Raw genomic sequence first — 21054 nt, 5'->3', positions numbered from 1 at the left:
TTTGGCGCGAGACGGCAGCGAAAGGAGGCGGGGCCGGCGTTCATGTAGTTCAACTTGGACACGTGGTGTATCATGAGGGCAAGTCATGGCGGAGATCCCAACGTGGTCTTAGTCATCCATTTTCTTCATTGTGCCTCCCTCCTTATCCTTAGCTATATTATTTTTATTTATTTTATTTTATTTTTTTTGCTTAAATGGACGCCTCATAGTATTCGAGTACGGACACACTTAATAAAATCTGAAAACAAAATATTGCAGAGAGCCTTGGGCAGCTCTCCACCCTGCGTCCATAGAGTACCGCCTGAATAACTAGTCACGTAAGAGACCACTCAATCCGTGGCCCTATTGGCCTATGTTGAAAAAAAAAAACTTAAATGCGCACGCGGCCAAAATCTCGGGCCGCGTGCGCGTTTGAGAAAAAGGTAACGCCCAGCGGGCGTTACGCATTTGAAAACGGACGCGTTTGAAAATGCGTCCGCAAATGACCAAACGGCCCCTGTAAAAACCCCTATTTAAACCCCTTGATTTCATCTCTTTGTAAGCACGAAAAATTTCAGAAAAATAGTGGAAAAATTCTGAAAAAATTTTTCTCCCTCTTAGCCACTTCCAAATTTTTATTTTTACATTTTTATTCAGTTTATTTAGTTCTTTTCATTCCGTTCTTTGCTGGATCTGCAAGTTCGATCGGGTTCGCTTTGACTTCTTCCGAGACGTGCCGAAGAAGAAGTTGTAGGGTCGTCGTATCTCCGAGAAGGATTGCCGGGTGACCCGTACGTGGGGGCAAATATTTCTTTGGGACAGCGTCTACGCGCTTCGACCTGCCTTCAATCAGGCTACTTTCTTCTACTTTTATTTTTAATTTAATATTAGTAGATTTGTAGGATTTGAAATTCTATAATATAAATTTATTAAATGCATAGATTTATTTTGTGCTAGAATAGATTTATTTTGCATTAAAATAGAATTATTTGGATGCCGAATGATATGCATGTATATTATTCCCTTTAAGATTTTCCATTAATTGAATTAATAGAATTATTGTTTATTTATATGATATATTGCTAACAATCCAAAGAAGTATTTATTTTTGTTAGTAATATATAATTAATTAAATTCTTTATTGCAATTGTGGCATATTAGATTTTAATTGCAATAATTGTTTTTGCTAGCACATCATCAATAATAAATTATTCTAAAGAGTTAATAATTTGGTTAACCTCCAAGAGGTTTATTATACCTCCATTTGGACTTCTCAAGGAGTAATTTCCAGATCCCATTCAAACGGGAAATTCGGAAATTGGTTGATACATAATAGTTAATCTATTGAATTGACTTATTAGATCTCAATAAATTATTCTAATAAAGGAATAAATATTTTAATTCGCTGAATTGACATTTTAGATCTTAATTACAATAATTGATTTGCCATAAAATTAGTAATCAATTATTTCAATAAGGCAATAATTCAAATCTAACATATAATTCATTAAATTGATATTTTAGATCTCAATTAAAATAATTGATTTGCTACTACTAAATTAGTAATCAATCATTGCTAATTCGGAAAATTCAAACGAAAAATTTTGAAATTAGTTAATCCACAATATCTAATTTAAATTTGCATTTAGGTTATTTTAAATATTGAATTTGTGTGATTTCTAGTGATTATATCCACTAACTAATAGTGTCTAAGAAAAGCTTGTCAAAAAGGCATACGTGCCTAAGAAAGGCTGGTACTTAAGTGAGCCTAGTGCTCCACCACCGATCTGGAGCTGATCTGGCTATTAGTTTTTTGGATATATCAATTAGACATCCAAAGTTCAATATAAATATTACTGCAATCTTTTGACATAGATTTTTTGATTTCAATCAGGTTTCTGTCACTATTCTGTAACCCTGATCCTATGGCCTCAAACACTAGTGACCATCTTAGTGCCAAACCTGAAAAATTTGATGGCCATAACTTTAGGAGGTGGCAGAACCAAATGCGGTTCTGGCTCACCACATTAGGGTTAATCTCAGCCATAGGTGAAAGTACGATCGAAGTTGATAACGGGTCCAACCCAACTACCTCTTCCAACACTGAACATTCTGCCTCCACTAGCACACCCTCTAGGACACCTGATGAGATAGATTATCATTGTATCCATAGAATTCTAGGTGCTCTTTCTGAGAGGCTGTATGATATCTATTACACAGCTAAGAGTGCCAAAGAACTCTGGGACACCCTAGATAGCAAATATGGTCTTGATGATGCTGGGGTAAAGAGGTTCAAGGCCTCCGATTTCAATAAGTTTAGGATGGTGGACTCAAAGCCTATGAATGACCAAATTCATGAATTTGAAACCCTGATCCACCAGCTTAGGGCTAATGGAACCAATTTGGATGAATCATTCCAGGTAGCCTGTTTGATAGATAAACTACCTACTTCCTGGTCTGATTTTGCTAAGACCCTGAGCCATACCCAAGGAATTCTCACCCTAACCCAAGTCTTAAACTCCATTAGGATTGAAGAGCAGCATAGGCTCAGAAATAATACCTCTACTGGACCCAAGAATAATGCATATAATGTAGAGGCCCCTCCTAAGAAAAATCAAAACCGACCATTCCGTAAGAATTTCAAGAAGAAACCCTACAACCCTAGAAACCCTAACCACCACTATAATGGGAAGCCTATTCAATCCCAGGAGCAGAAGAAGAAGAAAGAGGAAGGTGGTGCTCGTTTCTGTTATGTGTGTGGTCGGACCAACCATTTGTCTCCACAGTGCTTCTATAAGAAGACTGCACCTCTTCAATCTAAGAAGAAGGGTCCACACACATCCAGTGCTCAAGTCAACATGGTGACTTCCGGCGCTGGCTCCTCTGAGACAGCTTTCAGGTCTGTTTTCTTCACTCCTGAAGTTAACATGACTTTACAAGCACTAGATTGGTGGATTGATACCGAAGCTGGTATTCATATTTGTTCGGATCGTTCCTGGTTTTCTTCTTACCAGATCTCAAGTGGAGGAGCTGTGATCATGGCAAACAGCTCAGAGGCACGTGTGTTAGGAGTAGGACGTGTGGACTTAAAGCTTACATCTGGAAAAGTCCTGTCACTGCACGGAGTCCAACATGTTCCAGTTGTCAGAAGAAACCTCATTAGTGGTTCCTTGCTTGTCCAGCAAGGCTTTCGTCTTGTCTTTGAGTCCAATAAGGTTGTAATTTCTCATGGTGTTATGTTTATTGGAAAAGGATTCCTTAGTGAAGGATTGTTCAAATTGAATGTAATAGCTCCTTCAATAAATGAAAATCCTTTGATTATGAATATAGAGCCTCCTTCTATTTGGCATGGTAGATTAGGTCGTGTAAATTATAATTCAATTAAGCAACTTATGAACCTAAATCTAATACCAAAAAGTGATCTCAAGAACCATGAGAAATGTCAAACTTGTGTAGAAGCCAAACTCCCTAGGAAGCCTTTTAAATCTGTTAATAGGGATTATGATCTATTAGAGTTGATTCATAGTGATGTTTGTGACTCTGGTAGAACTTCTAGGGGAGGTAACAGATACTTTGTAACATTTATAGATGATCTATCGAAGTTCTGTTACATCTACCTAATTAAAACCAAGGATGAGGTGCTCAGCAAATTTAAAATTTTTAAGATTGAAGCTGAGAACCAACAGGAAAAGAAAATTAAAATTCTTAGATCAGATCGGAGAGGTGAATATACATCAAATGACATAACTCAATTCTGTGAAGATCATGGAATCATTCATGAAGTGACTGCACCCTATTCTCCCCAATCAAATGGAGTAGCAGAAAGGAAGAATAGGACTTTAATGGATATGGTGAACTCCATGCTTATAAGCTCAGGAGTGCCAGAAAATTTGTGGGGGGAAGCTCTTGTTTCAGCCTGTTATATCCTTAATAGGATTCCCTCTAAAAATAATGATCTAACCCCATATGAAGTTTGGAAACATAGAAAACCTAATCTTAGCTATTTAAAAGTGTGGGGGTGCTTGGCAAAAGTAAAAATACCTGATTTTAAGAGAAAGAAAATAGGCCCTAAAACAGTGGATGCCATATTCATAGGTTATGCAGCCAATAGTAATGCCAATAGATTTCTGGTGATAAGTTCAGAAGTAAATGATATTAGTAACAACACTATCATAGAAGCTAGAGATGCAACATATTTTGAAGACACCTTTCCACTTAAGACTAGAGTAGATAGCGGTATAGCTAGTAGCTCTAGTAGAATAAGGACAAGAACAATAGAAGTAGAAGCAGAACCTAGGAGGAGTAAAAGATCCAGGGTAGAGAAAACATTTGGAGATGATTTTTATACCTTCCTAATAGAAGACTCTCCAACTACCTTTGAGGACGCAATGAAATCTTTGGATTCACCTTTTTGGAGAGAAGCTGTGGACAATGAGATGCAATCAATTATCCAAAACCATACTTGGGAATTGACTGATCTTCCTCCTGGTTGTAAAACAATAGGATGCAAATGGATCTTTAAGAAGAAACTTAGGCCTGATGGCTCTGTAGATAAATTTAAGGCTAGATTAGTTGCCAAGGGCTTTACTCAGAGACCTGGGGTAGATTTCTTTGATGTTTATGCACCTGTAGCTAGGATAACTACTATTAGGGTCCTTATAGCATTAGCCTCCATTCATAGATTAGTGATTCATCAGATGGATGTTAAGACAGCTTTTCTAAATGGAGACTTAAATGAAGAAATTTATATGGACCAACCAGAGGGATTTAAAACCCCAGGCCAAGAAAATAAAGTTTGCAGACTAGTCAGATCTCTTTATGGTCTTAAACAAGCACCTAAGCAATGGCATTTGAAATTTGATGAAACCATAATGACATTTGGATTTGAAATCAATAGCACAGACGAATGTGTATATCATAAGAGAGTTGGACACAAATTTGTGATCTTGTGCCTTTATGTAGATGATATACTGATCTTTGGGACAGATCTTCAGATAATTGATGAAGTAAAACAATTTTTAAGTCATAAGTTTGATATGAAAGACTTGGGACAAGCTGACTTAATTTTAAATACCAAAATAATTAGAAGTGCAAATGGAATTGAGTTATCCCAAAGTCATTATGTTGACAAGATACTCAATAAATTTAATTATTCGGATTGTCAGCCTGTCTCTACTCCCTTTGATCCCTCTACACATCTTAAGAAGAACTTAGGAACTCCTATCCTTCAAAGCCTATATGCTCAAATCATAGGCTCACTAGGATTCCTAACAAACTACACTAGGCCAGACATAGCATATGCTGTAAATAGACTTAGTAGATATACTGTTAATCCAAATAGAGATCATTAGACAGCATTAGAGAGAATTCTTAGGTATCTTAAGGGTACCAAGTCCTATAGTTTGCACTTTAGTGGGTTTCCTGCTGTTCTAGAAGGCTATAGTGATGCCAACTGGATCAGCGATACCTTAGATGTTAAATCCACCACAGGATACGTCTTTCTCCTAGGAGGTGCTGCTGTGTCTTGGAAATCCACCAAACAAACCTTAATATCTAGGAGTACCATGGAGTCTGAACTGATAGCTTTAGACACTACTAGCACTGAGGCTGAGTGGCTCAGAGATCTACTTATAGACCTTCCTGTAGATGAGTCACCTTTACCACCTGTCTCCTTACATTGTGACTGTAAATCTGCAATAGATAAGTGCAACCAAGAAAATGCCAATGTAAAAATGAACAGGCACTTAAAAGTACGTCATAAATCATTGAGATATAAATTGAAAAATAATGTTATTGCCTTGAATTTTGTAAAATCAGAAAATAATTTGGCTGATCAGCTTACAAAAGGTTTATCTAGAACAGTGGTTCTAGAGTCGTCGAGGGGGATGGGGCTTAGCCCATAAAGATAGATCACCACGGTGGGAACCCAACCTTAAAAGGTTCAATGGGTAGAAACAAACCGGAGTGTGACTAAGAGGAGCACTATTTCATGTTTTCCTCATCCCTATGGCGCTAGTGCTCATAAAAGCAAGCGGTAGGATGAGTTCGTTTGTATAACTCTTAATGAGTCCGAGACCCAAGAGGCAGGAGCTTCCTTGCTAGCTTCCTTATTAGGACTCACCTATATGTGCAATCGTGAGGCCGCGATTATGGGAAATGGGCGATTCCCTAAAAAGCACATGATAGATACCTGCGCATGGCCATAATAGCGCAACCCGCTTAGAACCCAGATCGGGCTATATTATGTGTGTTGTTGATTTAATCTGAGCCATGGACCGAGGTTCAAGGTTAAGACCACCTTGGCTCCACAGATGTAATCAATTGTCACTAAGTGAAGGTTCAAACCGAAAGGTACCTACACCTATTACATAATATAAGATATCCAGCATTTTATTTTGATTTTAAAATTATTTAAGTTTTTTTTTGTGGGGGATTGTTGAAAAAAAAAAACTTAAATGCGCACGCGGCCAAAATCTCGGGCCGCGTGCGCGTTTGAGAAAAAGGTAACGCCCAGCGGGCGTTACGCATTTGAAAACGGACGCGTTTGAAAACGCGTCCGCAAATGACCAAACGGCCCCTGTAAAAACCCCTATTTAAACCCCTTGATTTCATCTCTTTGTAAGCACGAAAAATTTCAGAAAAATAGTGAAAAAATTCTGAAAAAATTTTTCTCCCTCTTAGCCACTTCCAAATTTTTATTTTTATATTTTTATTCAGTTTATTTAGTTCTTTTCATTCCGTTCTTTGCTGGATCTGCAAGTTCGATCGGGTTCGCTTTGACTTCTTCCGAGACGTGCCGAAGAAGAAGTTGTAGGGTCGTCGTATCTCCGAGAAGGATTGCCGGGTGACCCGTACGTGGGGGCAAATACTTCTTTGGGACAGCGTCTACGCGCTTCGACCTGCCTTCAATCAGGCTACTTTCTTCTACTTTTATTTTTAATTTAATATTAGTAGATTTGTAGGATTTGAAATTCTATAATATAAATTTATTAAATGCATAGATTTATTTTGTGCTAGAATAGATTTATTTTGCATTAAAATAGAATTATTTGGATGCCGAATGATATGCATGTATATTATTCCCTTTAAGATTTTCCATTAATTGAATTAATAGAATTATTGTTTATTTATATGATATATTGCTAACAGCCTATCTATAAACATGCTTGGTTTGGAACTTGCCCATGGCTACATTTGCAATGCAAATGCTGAGCTGCAATTATTGTGAATTTGTGATTCTTATTAATTTTTATCTCTTCTATTATCACATCCAATGAGCAAGACCATATAATCAATCTACAAGACTACGGCCATATGATCTCTGCGACATGGCCAATATACCATATTTTAACCCAGGCTAAGTCCAAAATATTTGTATTTAATCTCCATGAAGTAGGTCCAAAATAACATATTTAATTCTTGTAGAATATGTCTAATATTAAGCTCAATTTCAAAATGATTAAAGTGCTAATATATAAACTCCATTAGCAAGACCCACAATGTGGCATATTAAGAGTTTATAACAATACATAAAATTCAAATGTTTTACAAATACCCATCCATCATATTTTCTAATTTACAAAGTATAAAAAGTTTTGGCAGCCTTGCAAAAATTCTTTGATGCAAACAAGGTTCTTGAGTTTTGGTATATCAGTTATCTTGGTAAGTAGCCAAGATTGAGATGAATCGAGAACTCGGTTTATCTCAACTGGCATGGTAAGTGGGAATTTGGAGGCAACCTATCCGGACCGATATTTTCGAACTGCGACATTGAAATCTCAGCCAACATACAGAATCTAAGATTGAGGACTATATTTAAGTATGGATTTTGATATTTATTAACTAAAAAAGACAACTAAATAAAGTAAAAAAATTGTTTAGGAAATATCATTCAATATGAATGCATCATAAAGGTCAAAATCTTGAATTTTATCCGGTAATATCAGAAAAGATATTATGGTCAAGAATTTTGTATATATCATATAGGATGCCTGATATTGATACAAATCAAGATCCAGGCTGAAATAAAAACCTCATGTAAACTAATATCTTTGATGAGAATTGAGGGACCATATCAATAATTGAAAATTATTGTGTAGAAAGGGAAGCTCAAATAACAATTTTTTCTTTTTTTAAAAAAAAATCCCTATGCATCATCTTTCAGTTCTAAGCCTCATCATCTCGGTCTGTTCACCATTGCTGGAGAATATCCATGTTGAGTCGCAGAGAGAGAGAGAGAGAGACAAATTGCCAAGTAACAGTGCCAACTCCCTATGCAACAGTTGAAAACAGCTATTTAAATGGCAATTATCTGGATGCAGTCTTTATGGCATAATCGAAAAGAGTGAAACGGTGCTGCAGTGGAAGCTTAGGATTTGAAATAAATACTCGGAGCATTCACTAATGGTGTACAGCCTGTTTGGATGCCCTATTAAAAGATCAAGACAAATATACACAACTATAAAATAAAAAGGCTCTCATCATCAAACTATAAAAGCAAACACAACATAATACAACATACTACTCTCCCAGTTTCTCCCATTCAAATGCTGACATATGTGAGAATACCAGAGAACACATTAGACGGAAACCTGAGTACGACAATCATGATTAATGATAATCTTTCTCAATTTCACAAAACGACATAAGAACTCTCGACAAGCTAAACATTAAACAATAGTGATCTGATATTTCAAATCCTCGAGAGCCAACTAGGATCCCAATCAGCATGCTTGTTCATCAAAACCCAATTACTGATGGTGGTGGCTTTCACCACTCAATTTGGAAAATGATGATACGGAACTTTGATCATAGGACTTCTCCCAGTTTCTTCCATCAAAACACCTGATTTCGATATGTCTGAGTGTACCAGAGTCAACACACTTAAATGTCACAGCAACACCGTCAGGATTTGATCTTGGGAAGTAGAAAGAGGTTATGCCACAGACTCTGCAGAAAGTATGCTTGGCTGTGTGTGTGCCAAAGGTATAGGTAGTAAGAAACTTCTCGGAATCTCCAATAAGCTTGAATTTGGCAGATGGTACAATAAAGTGAACGTTGCCCCTCATGGAACAGTCAGAGCAGTTGCAACTCCATGCAACAACACTTGGTGATGCCTCAACCTGCCACCTGACATGCCCGCAGTGGCATCCACCACTATGAATTACAGTTTCAGCACTCATGAGAATTTAGGCATGAGTGAGCTCCTCTAACCCTGAACTTCTTGGTTGCAGCAGTAGCAGTGATTATCCTGGAATGATGGAATGCACAATGTCGTTAAACAAGAATTGGAGTTTATTATACAATTATCTAGTCAAAATTGAATAACTGTCAGCAATACAACAGTTAAAAGGAGAGTCCCATTATACATAACTTTGTTCAGCGTTCTCAGGTTCCTCGCAACCATACACTTACAGAAACTATTTTAATATGGTATACAAATGCCTAATTATATACCATCAGCTTCAGCAGGTGATACTATTTATCATAAAACCAAATAGTAAACCAAATAAGGTTGGCATGCATGTGAATTCATTTATATTTTTGTAATGATTGTCATGAGTTGAATTCATCAATTGTGACTAGGTCTAATCTACAACCTCAATTGACCCAATAATAAGCATCTTGTCATGTTATGCCATTAATCCACCACTACATTCTTCATCTTTTTTCTCTTTTAATAGAAGTATATTCTGTATTCTGCCAACTAACCATAAACTAACAAAGGTTATGAGAATTTTTGGCACATCCTAGGAGGCCTCTCTACAAGAAATACTGGATACAAAAGATAAATTCCTTCACACAGTTATCAACATAAATATCATTTAGCATTATTGTAATTCTATACAGTTAAATTTGTCGGCCAGAAACATACATACATTGATACATACATACATACATACATACATACATACATACATACATACATACATATATTGCATAATATTATGTCATTCCTTTAAATCTTTGTCATATAAAAGAAGAGTAATAGCATTTCCACAGTAAAGTGCCACACAAAAGGAAAGCATGCCTTAACAATCAAGTTAGGTTTGTATAATAGAATACAATATTTTATGACTAATGTTACCAGGATATTCTTTCAAAAAAAAAAAGATTTGATGACCAATACAATTTCTAGAGACGATGCCTCCCCATTTAATAATCTGTGACTCCTAGAATGTTCAGCCTCACATTACTGAGATCTGCCACATTTCCTATGTTTGTCAAATTCCATAGCCACTCTACTTTCTCTCTCTCCCCTTCCCTTTGCTTGTAATTTCAAATACTCAAACTTCTGATCCAACAACTTGAGGTTCCCCATTATTAAGTTCCAAGCCTTGGAAAGAAATTTTCCCGGGTTTTTTTTGGCAAAGCAACAAAGTATTTGCAGGAGAAACTAGAAAAGCAGTACGGTCAGAATATCTAAAGAATCCCAGCTACCAATAATAAAACAATAATTGATCGTTTACAATGAGAAAAATGAAGCTTGCAAACCCTAGTTTCTTAGATGAATGAATTCAATCTTTTTATATTAAAAATTCACTTTTCCATCTTGCATGAGCTAAAAAAAATGGATGTAAGTCGAACTCATTGCCGTTCTCATTCCTCTAGATTCATGGTATGAATCGACTGCATAATAGAACAAATGATCAGAACTCTCTCCCTCTATCTCTCTCTGTGCGCGCGCGCGCGCGCGTGCGTGTTTGTATACCCTTCACTCTTCCTGCTTCCAAATAGCACCAGACTCTCACTCCCTCCTTCTCCTCTCCTCCCCTCCCCTGTTTCCCAACCAAAAGAAGAAAACCCTTATCATCACAAAATCGGCGAGCTAAGCGTCCGATCGGAAGGGTCGTCAGGCCTCGGCGGCCGTCAAGGCACTTGAGAGAGAGAGAGAGATAGAGAGAGAGCAGGGATGGACGGCGGCCGTACCTTGACCGGAAGGCGTGACGTCGAGGATCGAGTGGTGCCGGTCGAGCTCTGAACGACGAGGAAATGGGTGCTGTTTGGGCCCTTAGAGGAAGGGATGGACGCTCTCGCACGCCTCTCGATCTTGACGGAAAAACAAAATCCGCCGCCCTTGTTGAATCTGACAGCACCTACTTATCCGGGTTGCTGGATTATATTTTGGAGTTGATTCGACGAAAGAGACTGGTGTGTTTTTTTTTTTTTTTTCAAAGGGCCCCTCAGCGTCACCACTACGAATACACTTAATAAAATCTAAAAACAAAATACCATCTCCATGCAATAAAGAGGCTAGTATTCGATGAGTTATCATCTCCACACAAACAATTCATGCCCCTTTATTGATCAATAAAAAATTTATTTGGTTTGAATATGTATATATATATATATATATAATAGAAAATAGCATAGTTTATAAAGTTTATATTTTATTGGGCATCTATATTTTTAAAAAAAATTATGTAAAATGCATACTATGATTTTAATAAAGAGAAAAATTTTATCCCATTTCATTTAAAACCCAAGGGTATTTTGGGGGAAAATGACAATTTTTAACCTATGATAATTGGACTTTTTCATATTTCAAATTTTTTTTATAAAATATACAAATTTTATTCTCATGAGAAAGTCACTTTTTTTTTTCTAACTTCCATCAAATATAAAGTATTTTTTTATTTTTCTATTAATCATACTTTTTTTTTCCTTTTTTTTTTTCCGCATACCAAAGAAGTCCAAAGGATTTAGTTGAGGTTAATGGGAGAATGGATATATAGACCATATGACCCATAAGTGGCAGCCATATAATTGCAGCATCTCAAGGTACCTAGGCTCCCTTTGTTTTCTTCTTCTTACCTTTCCAAACTTTAGCTTCTAAAATATGATCCCTATAATTAATACTTGATTAGAGTGGGATGTGGGGTTGTTGGATTATGTTTAGGTTCAAACCTATAAAAATACTGGAGTTTATTAGATGAAAGAGATCGCTATGTGTGGGAGATTCTATAACATCCTTCTATTTAATAGAATTGAACTGAAAAATATAATTTTTCGGTAATGACAAGAGTTTTCATTAAAGAACATCAAAACACAAAACTTGAAGATTGATTTTTACTTGAACGGGATTTACTTTCTTTTAGTAGAAGTCAAAGAACTTTAGACTCGATGGCTCAAGTTTGAATGCAATATATATCAGGTCGTTCTTAACTATAGTGTCACTACCTTGCACCAAAGCTCAGCACCACCATCAATAAAAAGGAATCAAAACCATACAAAACCTTGCACCGAATCTCATCACTATCATTGATTTTTTTTTTTAAAAAAAATCAAAGATCCTAATTGTTGCTGGAAATTGGACCCGGGGGCCGCCGCGAAACCAGGGGAGGAGGAGCTCCGCCGCAGGGAGGGCGGACGGCGGTGCGCCGGCCGGCTGCGTCCTCCTGGAGGGTGAGCGAGCGAGGGAGAGTGCATCCTGTCCTGTCCTGCAAAAAAGCCGGTGGCCGGGCTCCCCGGCGCCGGCCCTCCGATGCTTAAGTCAGAGGGGGCAAATATGTGGAGAGAGCAAGGAAGAGATATGTGGAGAAGATGAAGAGAATATTGTGCTCAATTGTGTCTGTGCTGTTTACTTGTGTTCCGGTCCTAGTCCGGGTCCGGGGTCCTTTCTCTCTTCTTTCCCCCAGGTTCCCTTTTATAGAGGGATATTGTATTGCCTGGGAGGTGACAGGGGAATTTGTCCTCTTTTGTAATAATTGGGCACGATTTGGCCCATTAATGGCGTAGTGGAGAATAAGGCCGGATCAGACCGGAGTCAGGGAGTTGTCACGGTCGATCGGACCTGTTGGAGTGGTTGAACCGCCGGCCGCGGTGGGCCTGGGGTCCGTGGATGGTAAGTGCATTTATTACCGAGTGAACCGGCGGTCAGGGAGAGCCATACGCTTTGATGGTTCAGTGATCCGGAGATCGCCTTGAGCCGTGTTCATTAAATGACTGAGTGCATCGGAGACTTGAGGGGGTCTTATGCATTAATGGCAGGTCGTGCCGAATACCTGCGGAGATCTTATGCCTTGATGGCTTGGAGATAGCGGCAGGTTGTAGTGGAGTTGTCAGGTCCCTCAGGGGGTTAGGCAGGAGTTGAACATTTGGTCAAGGCAATCGGCTCGGCAGGGGTGCCGAGCCGAGCTGGTCGCCCAATGGGGCGCCCTGTGGCGGGGTCGCTTCTAATGCTTCTGGTCGACGCCCTTTGGGCGAGCGCCTTCTAGCCGAGCGCCTTTATTTCGCGCTCTTTCCTCTCTGGTCAGCGCCTTCTAATCGAGCACTTTTCTGGTCGGCGTTCTCTGGTCGGCTCTTTCTAGCCGAGCATCCCTACTTGGTTGTCGGTTGGTCCGAGCGCCTCTTCTTGGCGCTCCCTCTGGTCGGCACTCTTGGGCCGAGCATCTTTTCGGATCGGCGCTCTCTAGCCGAGCACCCCTCTGGTTGGTGCTCTCTGGTCGGCACTCTTTGGCCGAGCGCCTTTCCGGTCGGCGCTTTTTGGCCGAGCGCCTCCGTGGCGATATGACTTGGGGTTTTTCCCCCAACACTACCCCCCGACTTCCGAGTTCCAGTTGGCTACCAGCTGGAGCGCGGGAAGTAGCTTTAGTTGGATCATTACGAATTCCGAAAATTTTAATTTATTGCGCATTTTGAATTATCGGACGCTTCGAGATGCCTTTAGTAGGCGGCGTCTCTTCTTTCCCGAAAAGCCTTATTATTGGGACACCTTTTGCGAAGCGTCCTCGCGCCGTGGGCTCATGATCGGGCCGCACGATCCGATGGGGCGCTTCGGCGTTCGAAGCGTTAGCCCTAATTAAATGCGTCGTTCTGTCTTTTGGACCGACACGTGTGGTCATCTCAACGGGGTGCGGCTTTTCTTTTTGCCGATCGGGGCCGTTGGGGAGGTTTATATAAACTCTCCCCTGGCCCTCCGTCCCCTTCCTATTGCCTTCTGCTTCCAGCTTTTCTTCCCCCAGCTTTTCACAGTCCGAAGTTCTTTTCTCCGGCATCTTCCTCAGGTCCCCCTTTTTCTTTTTAATCTCTCTCTCTCAATGGGTTCTCTTCCCAGTGAGGTTGTATCTACCATGAGCGTCCTGGAGGTCGAAATGACCGAAGAGTGGTTTTTCCCTCTTCACGGGTTCCGTTTGGAACCCGCCAGGCGTGGGGATCGGGTAACCGATCCTCCGGTAGGCCGGATTGGAGTGTACCTAGAGTCACTCTGGGCCGGTCTCCGATTTCCTCTTCACGGCTTCGTGAATGAGTTGCTGATGGTATGCCGGCTGGTTCCGGCGCAACTCGCTCCGAATGCCTGGAGGACAGTGATCGGTTTCCTGTCACTGTGCTTACTGCACGGGATTCCGACCTCTGTCAACGTTTTCCGGCGACTTTTTATTTTTAAGTCGAATCCGGAAGACGGTGAGTGGCTCTACATCGCTCTTCGGGCGGGTCGGCCACTCTTTCATGGTGCCCCCTCGTCCATTCATGACTGGAAGAAGAAATTCTTCTTCCTAGGTTCTGAACGGTCCTGGGGGTTTGACCCCAGGTGGGGGCCGGCCCAGCTCAGGTCCATCAACAAACCCCCCCAGCTTTCTCCACGTGAGCAGGGGATCATCGACACCATCCGCGGCCTCGGGGACGGCATTTTGCTGAACGGCCTCATATGTGAGGACGCTCTGGTGAACGTGGGCCTGAGCTCGGCACGTCCCCACGGTAAGGATAGTTACAGTGTCTCTTTTTATTTCCTTACTGTTCTAATGTTCTAATCCTGTTCGCCTTTGCAGATATCGCAAAGATGGTGACTAAAAGCGAGGTCCTCTATGCTCGCTTCCAGAAGAGGGCCGCCGAGCTCTCGGGCGAGCCCACCGAGCCGAGAAAGAAACAGAAGGTCTCGGCGACCCCAGTGACCCCGGCGACAGCAGTGGCCGAGGCGGGTCCTTCTCGCCCTGCGCACTCCGAGGTGGGGCCTTCTCGCCCCGCGCACCCCGATGCTGGTCAGAGGGAGGGTGCGGATTCCAGGGGCTCGGGCTCCCGGGGAGCTTCGGTGGTGCTCCCATGCCCGATGCCCTTGGCACAAATCCCTGGTCGGCAGGATGCTTCAGTTGCCGACCAGGGGAGGAGTTCCGCGGGTCCCGCGCTTGCGCGCCCCGCCTCAGTCATGCGGCGGTCAGATCGGCCGCTTGTCCGACCCCAGCCCCCTAGCTCCGAGCCGGGGAGCAGTCACGGAGCCTCGGGGTCGGCTCCGCCTAGGCCAGCCGATGCTGGCCTTCCGGGCCCATCAGGCTCGGGGGAGCGAGTGCCTCTTGCACTCACCTGGTCGGTATTCGAGGGCGATTCAGCCCTCGAAAACCCTCGAGTGGCACGCGAAGTATTTCGGGTCGCGCTGCTTCCGGCCGACCGGGCCACGATACAGTCCATGAGCTACAATGCCTTCATGGACGCTACCCGCTGCAACACCGTCCGGGTAAGTAAAAATTTTCATCTGTGTAATTTGTAAAAAGTTTTTACTCGCAGCGCCTTATGTTTTTCTTTTCGTCTCTTTTACAGCACTTGCACGAGACGGAAATGCTGATGCACATAGTCCAAGACTACCGGAAGCGGGCCCGGAGGTGCCAGCGTGGTTACGAGGAGGCCCAGGCGAGGTACCTGGCCGCCGAGGCGAGGTACCAGGCCTCCGAGGCCGAACATCAGGTGCTCCAAGAAAGAATTGGAGCATCCGAGGAAAGAATTCGAGCTCTGACCGCTGAGCTCGATGAAGAGAAGGGCGCGCACACATTAACAAGGTCCGAAATGCGCGCCGCCGAGGCTCGTTTGGCCGCAGCCGAGCTGGCGTCGGCCTCCCGCGAGCAGGAGGTAGGGAATGCCCGCCTCCGACACTTAGAGCTCGAGCGGAAAATAAAAACCCTCGAGCGGAAGGCCGCATACCACGAGGCTCGGGAGCTCGAGGCTCGGGAGCAAGCCCAGAACGCGGTGAGGCTCTTCCGCGAGTCGGAGGAGTTTCACGACCTCCTAGCAGAGGAGGGCGTGAACGGGCTAATTCAGGGCTTCCGGGACTTCCGCAACCAACTGCGGCGGCTTCTCCCGGATTTCGATGTAAACCTGCTCCAACCGGGAGCAGGGGTCGAGAGGCCGGAGGCGGAGGCAGAAACTCTGGGGGCCGACCAGGGAGGTCCGGCCGAGGCGACCGAAGCCGCCCCTGAGGCTACTCCCATTGCTGCCGAGGCTACTGAAGCCCCGACTGCTGAGCCTACCGCTCCCGATACTGCCGAAGCCGAAGTGGTCGAGCTCGAGCCTTGATGTAATTTTTGTTATTTTGTAAAGTCGGGATGGCCCCCCATACTTGTAAGGGCCGAACCCGAATTTTTGTACTCAGCCTACGGGCTTTTTGAAATGAATATACTTTTTTGGAAACCCGTCTGTTGTAGTCCAAGTTTCTCTGCTCGGATCCATTTTAGGTTCCGAGGATATGGGCTCTAGGGCCTCAGCTTCACCCGCCACAGGGTTTGGTTTTAGGTTTGGCTAACCGAGCTCCATTGCTCGGTCCTTCGACCAGTGGTATAGCGACGCTTATGCTTATACCAAGGGGATTTGGGCTCGGAGAATTTTTTCGAGCCTAGTCTAGAATTCGACCAAGCCCTGGGGCGGTCGCTAGGACTTGGATTTTTTAGCGTAGTGAACTTTGAATCCGAGCCTCGGGTTGCCGGGGCGGACCGGATTCTTTTCCAACGAATGGGTTGAATGCTCGTCAGCTCGTGACGGGGATTCAACAGACTAGGTTTATACCAAGTTTGTTGGTATCGTGAGTGTTTTTACGCCGAGGCGACTAAAACATTCTGCTCGGAGTCCACTCTTTGAGGACGTCGGCAGAGAAATCCAAAACAGATAAGATAATGTAGAAATATTAAATAAATGGGTACCTTGTACCGTGTGCGTCCTTGCGCCGAGGCGACTGAAGACACTTCCTCTGCTCGGGGTCCGTTCTTTAAGGACGTCGGCAGAGATCCAAGAATAGATAAGATAATGTAAAAACATCAAACAAATGGGTACCTTGTACCGTGTGCGTCCTTGCGCCGAGGCGACTGAAGACGCTTCTCTGCTCGGGGTCCGTTCTTTGAGGACGTCGGCAGAGAGATCCAAGAATAGATAAAATAATGTAAAAATATTAAATAAATGGGTACCTTGTACCGTATGCGTCCTTGCGCCGAGGCGACTGAAGACGCTTCCCCTGCTCGGGGTCCGTCCTTTAAGGACGTCGGCAGAGATCCAAGAATAGATAAGATAATGTAAAAACATTAAATAAATGGGTACCTTGTACCGTGTGCGTCCTTGCGCCGAGGCGACTGAAGACGCTTCTCTGCTCGGGGTCCGTTCTTTGAGGACGTCGGCAGAGGGATCCAAGAATAGATAAGATAATGTAAAAACATTAAATAAATGGGTACCTTGTACCGTGTGCGTCCTTGCGCCGAGGCGACTAAAGACGCTCCTCTGCTCGGGGTCCGTTCTTTGAGGACGTCGGCAGAGAAATCCAAAAGCAAATAAGATAATGTAGAAACATTAAATAAATGGGTACCTTGTACCGTGTGCGTCCTTGCGCCGAGGCGACTTGAAGACGCTCCTCTGCTCGGGGTCCGTTCTTTGAGGACGTCGGCAGAGAAATCCGGTGATGGAGAACGAGCCGAGCTCGTTGGTTGAAGCCGGTGGAGAACGAGCCGAGCTCGTCTTGGTCAGTGAAGACCGCATCCTAACGTATCGGGGCATCTCGACGTCTCAAGGCATCCCGGCCGAGGTCGGGGTAGGAGAACGAGCCGAGCTCGTTGGCCGATGGAGCACGAGCCGAGCTCGTCGGTGGAAGTCGATGGAGGACGAGTCGAGCTCGTCGGTCACTTAAGACCGTATCTCGACGTCTCGAGCCATCCTGACGGATCGGGGCATCCCGACGTCTCGGGGCATCCTGACTGTGGTCAGGGTAGGAGAACGAGCCGAGCTCGTTGGCCGATGGAGCACGAGCCGAGCTCGTCGGTGGAAGTCGATGGAGGACGAGCCGAGCTCGTCGGTCACTTAAGACCGTATCTCGACGTCTCGAGCCATCCCGACGGATCGGGGCATCCCGACGTCTCGGGGCATCCTGACCGTGGTCAGGGTAGGAGAACGAGCCGAGCTCGTTGGCCGATGGAGCACGAGCCGAGCTCGTCGGTGGAAATCGATGGAGGACGAGCCGAGCTCGTCGGTCACTTAAGACCGTATCTCGACGTCTCGAGCCATCCCGACGGATCGGGGCATCCCGACGTCTCGGGGCATCCTGACCGTGGTCAGGGTAGGAGAACGAGCCGAGCTCGTTGGCCGATGGAGCACGAGCCGAGCTCATCGGTGGAAGTCGATGGAGGACGAGCCGAGCTCGTCGGTCACTTAAGACCGTATCTCGACGTCTCGAGCCATCCCGACGGATCGGGGCATCCCGACGTCTTGGGGCATCCTGACCGTGGTCAGGGTAGGAGAACGAGCCGAGCTCGTTGGCCGATGGAGCACGAGCCGAGCTCGTCGGTGGAAGTCGATAGAGGACGAGCCGAGCTCGTCGGTCACTTAAGACCGTATCTCGACGTCTCGAGCCATTCCGACGGATCGGGGCATCCCGACGTCTCGGGGCATCCTGACCGTGGTCAGGGGAGGAGAAATAAACCAGGCTCTACCCGCTCTTTCTGAGGGTTGACCCGTGCCTCCAGAGTCTTAGTCGAGGGCTGGTCGGTCGCTGGGACAGGCACCTCGGCTGGTCGCTTTGCCTCGTGGGTCGCCAGGTAGCATCGCCTTGCCACCATTTGATCTCCTCGAACTTCGCCGACTCCCTGGCCGGTGGGGAACCGCATGAGCAAGTGGTGAGTTGAGACCACTGCTCGGAGGGCGTTGAGGCCTGGCCTTCCGAGGATGGCATTGTAGACTGAGGGAAGGCGTATCACGAGGAAGCTCATCCCTACGGTGCTTTCACGGGGGGCGAGCCCAGCTGTGACCAGAAGGTCAATCTCGCCCTCTACTGGGACTGAATCCCCAGTAAATCCAACTAACGGAGCATTCATCCTCCGTAGCTGCTCTTTGGTCATCCCCATTTTACAGTAGGCACCGAAATACAAAACATTTGCCGAGCTTCCATTATCAACCAAGACGCGTTTTACATCAAATTTATTTATGATCATGGAGATGACCACGGCATCATCATGGGGAGTTTCGACTCCCTCTAGATCATCATCTGAAAAGGAGATGGCTTCAGAGGCGCGCAGGCGCTTCGAGGAGGTTTCTTCCCCTGAAGCTTCCCCAGCCGAGGCCCCGCCTCGGATGGTATTGATGATGCCGGCGATAGGCCTGTTGGCATTTGAACCTTCAGGCTGTGCAGCTCCTTCGGCTGGCTTTTCTTCACGCCGGCCTTGCACGAACCGATCGAGCACCCCTCGGCGGATGAGTGCTTCGATCTCGTTTCGGAGCTGATAACAATCCTCAATGTCATGGCCGTTGTCCCGGTGGAAACAGCAATACTTCCGGGAGTCACGCCGGATTCTAGTATCTTGTTTTGGAGGTGGGAGCCGGATGCGATCCCGACTCTCAATCTCCATGAGAATTTCAGCCCGAGGAGCATTGAGGGGAGTATATTTTTCATACCTCTCCTCGGGTGCACGGGCCCGTAGTGGGAACCTCAGGCGGAGTGGTGACCTCTGCTGTGGCGGTCCCCTCAATCGGGGTGGACTCTTCGGGCGGGGCGGATTCTTAGCTCGTCGCGGAGACGGGCTTTTGGGCTGGCCGCGCTCCTCGCGGCGTCTCTTCTTGGGGTTCTGCTCGGTCCCGCCCCGCCTAACTGCCACGGCTTCTTCCGCCTTGGCGTACTTCCGCGCCCGAGCGAACATTTCGGTGAGGTCCGCGGGGAAACTCTTCTCGATTGAGAAGAGGAACCTGTAAGACTGGGATCCAGTCTTTAGCGCTGACATGGCGATTGACTGGTCAAGCTCCCGGACCTCCCATGTTGCGGCGGTAAACCGGTCCAAATACTCCTTGAAGGACTCTCCCTCCTCTTGCTTAATGTCTAGGAGGGAGTCGGACGTCCGTCGCTGGGGCTGGCTGGCAGCAAAGTTGCCGGCAAACTGTCTGCCGAGCTGCTCAAAGGAGGAGACAGTACTCGGCTTCAGCCCGGTAAACCACAGCCGGGCTGGTCCTCGGAGTGTCGCCGGAAAAGCCTTGCACATCATGGCCTCCGAGGCTCCTTGTAGGGCCATCAAGACCCGGTAGCTTTCCAGGTGGTCAAGGGGATAAGCCTTGCCGTTGTAGGGCTCCACCTGGGGCATCTTGAACCGTAGCGGAACCGGTTCATCTTCGATCTCCGGGAAGAAGGGTGACTTCGTAGTGAACTCGAAGTCGCCGTCACGTCCTGATTTTCTCCCGTGGAGTGCCTGGATTTGGCGCTCCAGCTTCTCGACCTTCTTGTCGAGTTCGTCATTCTGGAGAATCGCCGCAGCGGCTCGTTCGGGTGCAAGTTGCCCCGGAACCGACTCAGCTTCTGAAGGTTGTGGCCAGCCTCCGTGGCCTCTGACTGGGTGCCCTCTCCAGAGGGAGGCCTGGACTTGAGAGTCCTGACCTCGAAGGGGAAGTCCGCTTGTAGGAGGCTCCGGTTGAACTGGAGCCGGAGGAGGTGATGCCGTTGGGATGCCCCTGGGTTGCAGGCTTTGGACAGCGGTGGCCAAGGCCTGCACCTGTCGCACCAGGGCATCAAACTGCTCCGGCCGAACTTGAGGTACTGACTCGGCCGGAGGTGGTGAGTTTTGGATAGAATGTTCCGGACTAGGTGGAGGACGTCGAGAGGCGTTGGAAGCCCCTTTACTTCTTAGCTTCATGGCAGCGACTCGGGCCCTTCCTCTAGCGCCAACTGTTGCTGGAAATTGGACCCGGGGGCCGCCGCGAAACCAGGGGAGGAGGAGCTCCGCCGCAGGGAGGGCGGACGGCGGTGCGCCGGCCGGCTGCGTCCTCCTGGAGGGTGAGCGAGCGAGGGAGAGTGCATCCTGTCCTGTCCTGCAAAAAAGCCGGTGGTCGGGCTCCCCGGCGCCGGCCCTCCGATGC

General features: G+C 45.5%; 1 protein-coding gene across 1 annotated transcript; it reads right to left on the bottom strand.

Moving 5' to 3' along the window:
* Positions 1–8375: 8375 nt before the first annotated feature.
* On the bottom strand, positions 8376–11068 carry LOC103706806 (centromere protein V). Its single transcript, XM_008791052.4, has 2 exons — positions 10909–11068; positions 8376–9229 (listed from the first exon to the last, which is right to left on the bottom strand). Exon 2 carries the CDS (start codon positions 9159–9161, stop codon positions 8730–8732), a length of 432 nt encoding a protein of 143 aa, XP_008789274.2. The 5' UTR covers positions 9162–9229; positions 10909–11068; the 3' UTR covers positions 8376–8729.
* Positions 11069–21054: the final 9986 nt, after the last annotated feature.

This window comes from Phoenix dactylifera, chromosome 11 (assembly GCF_009389715.1).
Source record: "Phoenix dactylifera cultivar Barhee BC4 chromosome 11, palm_55x_up_171113_PBpolish2nd_filt_p, whole genome shotgun sequence".
Taxonomy (NCBI): Eukaryota; Viridiplantae; Streptophyta; class Magnoliopsida; order Arecales; family Arecaceae; genus Phoenix; species Phoenix dactylifera.
Note: the sequence above shows the minus strand (reverse complement) of the source record. Positions and strands in the feature narration are given on the sequence as shown.

Bases quoted from the DNA above. Each gene is read 5' to 3' on its own strand.
- LOC103706806 (XM_008791052.4), bottom strand. From the start codon at position 9,161: ATGAGTGCTGAAACTGTAATTCATAGTGGTGGATGCCACTGCGGGCAT.